Raw genomic sequence first — 10,726 nt, 5'->3', positions numbered from 1 at the left:
ATTAATTTTTTACTACTCATAAGTAACTTGTGCAGTGTGAATTAAACTTGAAATGATAGTTTAACGGTAATGGTATCCTATACTTTTATTATCATTTTGTTTCAATATGAAATTATTTATTCTACTTTCTTTATAAAAATGATATGATAATATTCTAATGGAATATGTAAAGAAAGATGATTTTTTTTTCTTAATAGAAAACCCTTAGAGAATTAAAATAAGCTCAAAGGTTTTGGTTTTATGCATAGTAGTATAGATAAATGATAAATGGGTATATTGTTTTTGGTACAGTAAACATTAAGATATCACTTTGTCCCATTCAGAAATGTTCATTGGTGTAGGTTCATTAATTTTGCCCATTTTTTCACCACATCGATGAGATCAATGGCCTCAACTTACAGACCGTGCCACACCACGAAGTGAGCTAAGTTGATCACCTTGTAGGGCGGTTTTCCAGGTGTGATGCAGACGATTACATTGGTTTGCCTTTTTGGTAATGAACAATGCTCTTCTTCTTCCTTTCTTTCAGTGTTTTTTTGTGTGTGTAGTGATGATTCGATAGTTACAATAATAAAAAGTGGGGATGACTCTAGTTCTTCTTGTAAATGAGAAGAGACAATATCATTGGATTACAAAACTTTCAACAACTTAGTTCCACTTAGTACAAGACAAAATATCATACCACACAACCTTACAATAATGTTGAAAAACTCAACAACAATTAATATTCTCACATTTCTAAACAACTTTTCTCATCACATGCAATTTATTTGATTAAAGAAAAAATGGTTCAAAACTAAAATTTATTCACTTCCAAGAAAAAAAAGAAAGAAGATAAAAGAACACACACACATATATATATATATATATATATAGAGAGAGAGAGAGAGAGAGAGAGAGAGAGAGAGAGAGATGAGGTGGAATTTTGTATTACAAGACTCTCTTCTATGTGAGTTGGTGTTGTATATCCCCATAATACAATTATACGAAATAAAAATTCCTTCAAAATACTCTGTTTCTCCTCTCCAAAATCACATTTTGCACATGTATAAATGCATCAATATATTAAAAAATAATATATTTATTTGATATAAAGAGACCAATCTATGCACTTTGATTTTTCCCCTAATTTTATGCTTCAACCACTGTTACCAACGCCGCCGGTGACCACCTTGGCAGTCAGCTGCAAGTCAAAACAGGCCAGTCTTGTTGGCTTCATGAACATCCCTAGTCCCATTTCAATGGTTAAAATGATTTTTGATATGATGCCAAAAAGAGTGGATAAATTTCCAGCAGCTTGCAGTGTCCTATTAAGTCTTGAAAAGTTGAGTGAGATCAAGGAAAAAATAACTTAAACAACAACTGAATAAAACTTGCGATCATCCAAAAACTATGAAGTTGTAAAATTAATTTTATACTTTTGATATGATGTCAATAGAGTGAAAATTATCAACGGTTTGTTGTCATATAAATCTTGAAAAGTCATACGAGTTCAAACCAAAAAAAAAAATCTCAAATAGACAACTGAGGAAAATTTTAATTAATTTCATAATTTCATACTTTCCAAGGTGCTATCTGTTGTGTTGCTTTACAAGAGAATCTTCTTAATTTCAACATTGGATGTCTCAATGAGATATACCAAACTTTGTCAGTTGACCTACGAGTTATAAAATTATTAATTTGATATATTTATATTTTTTTTAGACTAAAAAAAGAAATTTTCAAATTTTATGGACTAAAATAGAACTTGGCCCAAATTTTAGACACCACTCATATATTCCTTCTTATTTTTATTTTGTGGCACCTTGCTCTCTATTTTCGCATACCAACTTATCTAGGAAATGGGGTCAGAATTTAGTGCATGAAATAAGAACAGAGACTAATGCCTCAAAAGAGAGTTTAGTGAGATTAACTCTATGTTCCTCGTTTCCACATCTCATCTGCTTTATTTGCAATTTTCTTAAATTTTTTTATGAAACATCCTTAGGACAACTAATTTAAGTGTGACAGAGTGTTGATGTTAACATGCAACAAAGGAGAACCACTATATCAGAAGAAAGAATTTATGAGGGGTGCATGGAATATTGCTAGTCCTTCAACATCAAGGTCTCAAATTTTGTTGAAAAATAGTGGATAGAAAGAGTTTCATGCCAATTAGACTGAACAAGCACTTGTCACACATTTAATAACTGATAATAGACTAATATCAGGATATTCTGAAAGTAAAAGACCAAATACATTTGCCTTATATGGAAGCAAAAGAACAAAAAGAAAAGGAAAGAAAAGGAAGGGACAGAGGGCTTAATAAAACCATCCATGCCTTCACATGCTTGGGGTCCCATTACAACTAATATTGTGCAGAAATTGTAGCCTCCCAGTGATGATAACAAAAATGAAATATCTGAGTGTTTCTTCCTGGCTGATAGATCAGGGACACATCATATACAGCAACTACTTATGAATATATCTATCCAGCAGAATGAAACAAAGGAAGGCATAGTTTACATAGTTATATTATGTATGTTTTCTATCAAAGAAAATGAAGTAAATATGTAAAGGATAAGGAAAAGTAAGGCAAAAAGAAAACAGAGAAAAATATGACTTTATCCTTGCTTTCCACCTTTTGATATTAACAGTTAGGATTCCTTAGGCTTGAGAGAGAGAGCATGATGCTTGGCCTTTTTTGAAATATATTCAAGGTTATCAGCATGAATGTGGGCCTGGAGAGCTTTTCTATCTTTTTGAATCTGCCCCATCTCCAAATCTATTTTACTGTGTGCCTCTCTTAACAGTATGACATACAATAACCATTACCAAATTTTATTGCACCAGCCATACATTTAGTTGCAGCCTTGAACTTCCAAAACAAACTTCCGTAAATAGGCAGGACAAGAACATCAATCAATTTTCTTGATATTGATGGTTTTAAAAAAAAAAAACATGTTCTCCTTTGGGGTCTGTGAATGATGTAACATCTAACATGATAATTAGGAATTCCATGTAGAGTTGACGAAAGGTTGGATTGCCAAAGCAACAGAGTGTAGCTTTTTGTACCTTTGTTTTTTTTAATAGAGAGGGAAATCTCATCAGTACATAATCAAACCAGGTTACATAGCTTTATATCCTTGTATCTGATTTTCTCACAATTGAGGATAACGGCTGCAAGTGTAAAGACACAGAAAATTTAATTCAGAAGCTTAAGGTAGAGCAAGAGTAACTATCTGGTAAGATTTGAACTAAACATTATTTATTGAAAGCTCCTGGAAAAACTACAAATTATTCCAGATTTATCACATAAAAAGAAAGCAATAAAATCTTTCAGATTAAGACTTATAAGTTTATTCTACATTACTGGATTTTGTGCCATCCAAGAATCTATATTTGTTCCAGCTCTATCTCACATTCTTACATACATTTATGTACATGAACACTTAACAAACCATCTAAGTCCAAAGCAAAAACACCTATTTATACCGTTACAGATGAGATAAAAAGCAGCTACATATTCATAAAAAATAAAAAGGAAGTTATATGAGCTAGTCAGAGATACCTCCTGCTCTCCTACAAGGTAAAAATAGTTCGGACACTTCTCTGGTCTTCCTCTAATTTGGATTGCTTTGCTAACTGCTTCCTGCATGATCTTCCTCTAATTTGGATTGCTTTTGCTAACCAATTCTTGCATCGAGGTTGGTTAACATACAATCTTTGGGGAAAAAAGGCTGCACAAATTTGTCAGCAAGGAGTTACAATGATTGAAACCCCATTTTTTGCATTGCCACCACAAGCAGAGCTAACAATGCAAGTTTCTCTGCAATTATGTGCTCTCATGGAAGTTGAGTGACCGGGACAAAGCTGCAGGGTTGGCTTGCAGCACAGCAGATGTCTCGACCGCATGACTTTTGTCATTGCCCTTTGCTTGGAATGCCTTAAAGAGGCCTCCACTGTTGATACAATTAGTCTTCTCATTCTTGATGCCAAGTGTAGTCCATATGGAGCTCTTTGCAGCTTCATTGGGATCATCAATCCTCAATGTTTTTGGAATCCAAACACATCTTTCTGAACTGTTCTCTTTAACAGACTCTTTCGGTGAGTTTGCGGGATTAATGATGTTCCCATCCCTTGAATGTTTGCCCAAGATCGGGGAATTAGGGACCGAGCTTTGGCTACCCTGGCTAAGAGACGAAGATGGTGGGGAAAGACATTGTATATTCCAAGAGCCTGAAACATTACAACCCCAATATGCTGGTGCAGGGTAGAATGATACTGGGAAGCCTGGTGGGCATAAAGCAGGTGGAGGCATTGCAGAGCTCCAGGGAGCTGAGTTCCATGGCAAAGACCAAGGGGTTCCTTGAAAGCATGGTAACTGGGGAGGAAACCCTTGATAATTCTTAACTGCTGACTCTTGTAAACCGGCATTAAATTCCTTCTCAGTTGAATTTGAAGCTGTGATAGTGGATCCACTTGAGTAATCGTCTCCAGTATCTCCTCCAGAAGCAAGAGTTCTTTGATCAGGTATGTGAAATACGTTTGGAACACGGTTTTGCGTTTTCTCTGCAAGGTTCAATACAGAAGCCATGGATTCGCAAAGAGGAGAATCTGAGCCAAACGTGAGGACAGTGCTATTGTTTCCAAAAGCTGGATTTTGAACTCCATTAGCTCGAGCCGTTTGAAGAGCTTCTGAAACAATAATGTGACGATAATGTGAATTGGAAGAGTTCTTGTTCTTTCTACGACCAGCACCTACGGGTACATTCCTCATAGTTCCACCAGCAGTCCAGTATCTTTGACAGTTCTTACAGAAATGACGGGGCTGGTTGACATTGTAATTGTTGTAGTAGCAAAACTTTGTGTCCATGCTATTGCACCGGGGACATGGAAGTATTTTGTCAGGCTTCTTCAGGGTCTTTTCTTGTGAGATACTTGTCTCGCTTTGTTCTCCATTCTTTGAGGCTTTTATTGATGAAGTTTCTATGTCAACTGAGGGAGTTTTAGGGTTCTCGCTAGTGCTTGATGATGTTGGATCTTTTGAATCTTCTGAGATCTGATGCGAGGTACCATCTTCCAGTTTATTTGCGATGAGTTCTCTTCCCAAAGGTTCCTAACATTCCAAATTGAAATTCCAATTAGAACAAATAGCAGGCTATATGACAGCGAACAAAGTTCAAGTACAAGAAAGCTAAAATATAAAGCTATTAAATACATCAAGAACACTATGATAAGAACCACCAGAAAACTGAAGCTTCAGCTTCAAGCATACTTTTCTTCATTTATTATTGAATAGCTTGATGGTGAATACAAACAAAAAGAGTTTTACTGATATGCTTTAAGTATATATTTATTTAATTAAATGTAAATATTATGAGAATTTTGGTAGATATTCAAATGGTCTTGTTCCAACTGACAGTTTTTGTACTCAACACTGCTTTGATATCATGAATAAATTACTCTTTTTTCCAAAAGTTTAAGCTGCTTAGAAAGGATGAATAATAGAAAGGTAAATAAAAAGGTGTAAAGCTGCATATAGATATGTTGCTAGTAATTGTCAGCTTGATTCAATCGTGTATGGACTACAATCAAATGAACACACGAGCTGATATAGCAAAGTGGATAAAATTTTAAGTCACCACAGGGAAACCCAGCTCATCTAGGAATTCATGAGAAAGCTATTGAATATCATATCTCCTTTTGTAATGTAAACTAAAGACTAAAGATTTATTCTTCTCTGTCAACCTACAGAACAAGCAGATAGGTTTGAGATAATAACAAAAGATTCCATTACAAAAGCAGTAAAGAATATATTACAGATGGTGAAACATTGATACAAAACCTACCGTTCAACAATAAATACAAAGAATGTCTAGCAAAGGAATAAAATCATCGCAAAAGTCCTTTTTATTGTCCTAAGCAAGGTTACAGAGAGAAAAGCACATAAAACTAGTACTCCAAAACAGAGTATCCCAATGAGAAAAGGTTGAAAATCAAAGCTGTAATCAAACTACCATGCCTAAGTAAAATCTCAGGTAAATTGGACCATAATTTATTTCAAGCCAATGACTCCAAAGTTTAAGCCTTAAGGTCAAACCAAAACAAAAAGAAAAGGCAAAAGGATAATAGTAAAAAGTGAATAAATCAAGCTGGAAAACCCAACTTGAGCAAAAGCAAATCAAACCCAGAAATTTTTTTCTTTAGTTTCCTTTAGAAATAACATTTGAGCCAAGATATCAATACTTTAAGCTTAAAGAGGTGACAAAATCAACCATTTGAAAATCCTGGATTTCTTTAAAAATGGGCTGCTCTTAGAATTGCCTTAAAAATAACAAAACTTTAAGCCCATAATACCAAAACCTTTTTTGTAAACAAGACTGACCCAGTTACAGTTTCGAGTTTCTCAAAAACGGGTTGGTCTTGAAAATTGCAAAAAAAAAGAGTAAAAAACACAAGCCACACATGTCAAAAGAAATTCAAACTCGACACAAGACATGGCACATGCATACCTTATTCCCTTCACGTTCTCTGGCAGAGCTCTCTTCACGCGAAGAGGAGGAAATGTTTAAATAATGACGATTTTGTTCAGAGCAATCCTCAGCTACAGATGAGTCGTTAGTCAAAGTTTGCTTCCTTAGTGGCAATGGAATTGTCTTTCCGAACAGCTTTATCGCTGGGTCTTTTAGCTCCAACATTCTGTTCTTATGCTTATAGGTTTCAACAGCTACAAGACTCTCTCTCTCTCTCTCTCTCTCTCTCTCTCGCTCTGTGTATTTGCTTTTAGAAAACTGTACTGCTTGTCTCTGCTGTTGGAGTTTTTTGTTGCTGTTGTTGATGTTGTTTTGGTGAGAGTGTGAAATGAGATATATGATCAAAGAAATGAGAAAGATAGAAAAAAAAAGAAGAGGCAGAGTGTGTTGTGGAAATGAAAGAAAAGAAGGGGGGGTGTTTAACGAGGTGAGCTTGAGTATGCCACATCATCAAATGGGAAAATTTTCTGAGCCACAAGTTCTTGTGGCCTTTGAGATCTTTGTGTGCTGTTGGATTCCCCACATTTTTCCAAAAGATAGTGCTCTGTTGTCTCCCCCTTTTGTTCCATGTCAGCACCTCTATTTCGACTTCTACCCATTTTTGTATTTTTTTTTTATCATAAAACTTGGCTTGTGTCCAAAGCTCTCATGTTTTGAATGTAATATAAACATGATATGTATTCAAAAAGTGTTATTGTCGGTATATTTTAGTGTTTGATTCAATGCATAGGAATACTAGACTTAAGATTCACTTTCACATGTCCTTAAAATTGCTCTTTTACTGTCAAACTCATGTACTCTAAATCTTAGAGGTTATGATCATAATAAAGTTGTTTGACTTTCTGAAATAAACCAATCCATTATAATGAAAAACTTAAACTTAATTAATGCATTTTGACGTTCGTTAATCAAATCTTTGTTTAATTGCTGTCAAATAAGAGATAATAATTTGTATTCCATTATCAAAAGGAACACTATTAGTGTTTTAACTTGATGGTAAAAATATAATTATTTTATACCTTAAATAATGATAATATAAAAAAAAAAGTAAAATGAAAAAAAATAAGGCAAAAGGCACTCATGCACTAATCCCCAATTCCATTTTTATCACCCTAATTATTTTTTTCTCAATAATTTGTAATCATCCTGGTAGTTTGATGGGACTTTGGTTATCCCTTTTGAGTTCTGTTTTAACTTTTGCTTACATGTATGACTTTTTACCCCATATATCAAGGTTGAGAACCTTTTAATAAATTTGAATTTAGTACAAGCTTTGAACAAAATTGTTGAATAGGTTGACCCAAATTTTCTTCATGATGGAGTCCATTCACTTTAGTATTTGGTAAACAATATGATGTTCTTGAAATTCTCAGAAAGTGTACTCAAATGCTTTTTTTTTTTTTAATTCCAATTTGACTTCAATTAAGCCAACCAAACAATGTTTCTACTTAAATGAATTAATCACAACTAAACGACTTTAAAATATAAGTATAAATACTTATATGCTGGTAAAGTGTGAGGGTAATGGTCGGAGTTCAATTCTTTAGGAAGGAACTTTACATATATATACTTAGGTCAGACTAGAGTAAAAATACTATATTATATAAAATATTACTATATCCAATTTAGTAATACATGTTTAAATCAAATTATAAGCTTTCACTTCGAGGATTGTTCAACTTCAAAACTTCAAAGTTAGTCCATCATTATTAATAGGAGTGATGGTGAGTAAAGCTTGACGTAATTATCAAGCAATAATAAATGTATGGAATTTTTCATTCGCTCCTATTTCTAAAGCAAAATTTTACAGTATTTATTATAGAAAGAATAGACTTGCAATTCTAAAACCAAAACAAAAAAGAAAAAGAAAAAAGAACACTCAGCTTAAGTCTTTATTTCACTAGGCTTTTGTATAGAAAATTGTTTTTATGGTTGTGGTGGAAATTTAGCTGTCCATCATATGTATGTATGCCTTTTTTTCCCTTGTGCGAACTAATTTTAAAAGAAAAATAGAGAAAGTCTTGTAAGTGCAAGTCCAAATCTATTATAAGACTTTGACTATACCTTAGAAACGAAAGCCATTATCAAATTCTCTACTTGACAAAGAGAAATAATAACTACAGGAAATAAGAACCCACGGGTTGTTCACATATACTATAAACCTTCCCTACAAAACCGACTAACTTGACCTAGCTCGGTTTAATTGGCTTTGATTGGTTTGTAGTGGGTCTTGAACCATCAAACATGACTTGTGTAGATCAATTTTCAAGTCTAAACACCTATCACTCGTCTAACCAACCTTGCCAAATCCTCTTCAACCATCATCCACCTTTGCTAGTTTTAGTGACACTTCTCTTCTTCCCTTCAATATTTGAGAATTCTAGATCTATAATGTATTGATTTTTGCCCTAAACTCTCCTCTCTCCTTTTCTCAATACTTTCATTTACTGTTACCAACCTATCTTTCCTCCATTTCTCTCTCCTAATCTCCCTTCCTGGTGGTGTTAACTCGCCAACTTGACAAAATCGACTACAAACTTGAAGAAAAGTATTTGAAGGCTTGATCATTTCAAGTCAACCGCAAGTTGCTCACTTCCCAATATAACATCCACAAGTTGGGTGACAAATTGATCCTTAATCTGGCTAAGACTAACTTGTGAACATTACTAGAGGATCAAATAAATGAGTTTTTTTTTTTTTTTTTAGTATAAAAAAAATACATATGATTTTCTAGTTATGCAAGCCTCCAAACTTGGTTTGAAAGTACTAAAAAAAGCCTTTTTTTAAGAAAAAGTTTAGGCAAAACTTTTTGAGAGTTGCTACGTCCACAACATTTTTACAACAAATTATAGGTGGTTAGTTGTTATTGGTTCAAATTTGAACCTAACACTAAGATTACTTTTTTGCCCCAACAATAACAACCAGTAACATCCTGCCACTTAGGATTTGTTGTAACAATGTTGTAAAAATGTTAAGAACATATCATTTCTCAAATTTTTTAGGTGATTGTACATCATTTTCTTTCTTAATTTAATTCAATCATGTTTATACATTAATTACAACAACACAAAATGTTTTTATCTTTCTATAATAATAAGTAAACTCGATAATATGATTTATTGGCCAAGATAATTACTTTAATTATTCTTTAAAAAAATGTCAAAAATCCTATAATTCAACCAATACTTTTTGTTGTTATATATATTTATATGTAAATAAAATAAATGTTTCATTAAAAATTGCCATAATTATACAAAAAAATATAATAATAATGACCAAACCTTGCCGACGGCCTAGGTATATTGTTGTGTACCAAAAAAGCAAGTAGAGCCCACCTAGGTGCCTTATACAGCTATCAAGGAGTTAACACTTTGCGCCCTGCTACCATCAACCAAGGGACCCACAAACCCAAAAAAAGTGAGTGAAGTGAAAAGCCTATCTGACAAAGTACAAACATCCCTGCCGTTCATCTTTGCCCTAATAATATCTTGACACGTGCCCACCCAAAGTGGGAAAAATGGAAGAAGAACAACTTTGCTCGTAGGAACAAAGCATTGAAAGAAAGAAAGAATCTTGTTCTAGTGGCTGTCCTTTGCTGAATTATAGAGGAGCACATATTATCCCTCCATTTTTTTGTGTGGATGCCACGTGTCCATTTTAGGGATTTTTTTTTTTTTTTTTTTTGGGCCTTGGGACCAATGTCTTTTGCTCTTACTCTTATCCAATAAACCCTCTTTGATTTTCCAAATCTTGGTGCCCTTTTTAGTTTAGGTTGAGTAATACTTGCATTTGTTGCCCATAGTTTTACACATGCACTGTTTTTGAATTGAAACCGTAACTTGAAGTCATAATTATCTATTCAGAAATCGTTACTTCAAATCTTCATTTTCAAATAAAAAATAGTGTGTAGTAAACATAACATTTTTAGTTTATTACTTGAGCGAAAGAAACCTCTCTTTTTTAACTTATTAGTACTTTGCATCAAGTATCAACCTCCTGTTTATAATAAATTTATGGTCACAATAAATTTTATAATTGTTTGAGGTAACAACTTGTTAATAATGTATGATAAATTGATGTAAATGATGAACCAGGATGAGAATCAATAATTATTCGCCAACTCTACAGTTATAAAAATTATTGTGTTTGTAGCATTATTCCTTTATTTACCTCCCCTATTCTTTTTTGCTAGTTTTGCTAGAATCATATGC

At 33.5% G+C, this 10,726-nt stretch overlaps 1 protein-coding gene across 1 annotated transcript; it reads right to left on the bottom strand.

The window, feature by feature from the left end:
* Positions 1 to 3,297: 3,297 nt before the first annotated feature.
* LOC142629701 (cyclic dof factor 1-like) lies at positions 3,298 to 6,900 on the bottom strand. Its single transcript, XM_075803742.1, has 2 exons — positions 6,495 to 6,900; positions 3,298 to 5,098 (listed from the first exon to the last, which is right to left on the bottom strand). Exons 1-2 carry the CDS (start codon positions 6,678 to 6,680, stop codon positions 3,815 to 3,817), a joined length of 1,470 nt encoding a protein of 489 aa, XP_075659857.1. The 5' UTR covers positions 6,681 to 6,900; the 3' UTR covers positions 3,298 to 3,814.
* Between the last annotated feature and the right edge of the window lie 3,826 nt (positions 6,901 to 10,726).

This window comes from Castanea sativa, chromosome 3 (genome assembly GCF_040712315.1).
Source record: "Castanea sativa cultivar Marrone di Chiusa Pesio chromosome 3, ASM4071231v1".
Classification (NCBI taxonomy): Eukaryota; Viridiplantae; Streptophyta; class Magnoliopsida; order Fagales; family Fagaceae; genus Castanea; species Castanea sativa.
Note: the sequence above shows the minus strand (reverse complement) of the source record. Positions and strands in the feature narration are given on the sequence as shown.

Excerpts from the sequence above, each read along its gene's own strand:
- LOC142629701 (XM_075803742.1), bottom strand. The coding sequence starts at position 6,680 with ATGTTGGAGCTAAAAGACCCAGCGATAAAGCTGTTCGGAAAGACAATT. Across the intron at positions 5,099-6,494 it reads GAGAACGTGAAGGGAATAAG|GAACCTTTGGGAAGAGAACT; the intron begins GTATGCATGTGC and ends TTGGAATGTTAG.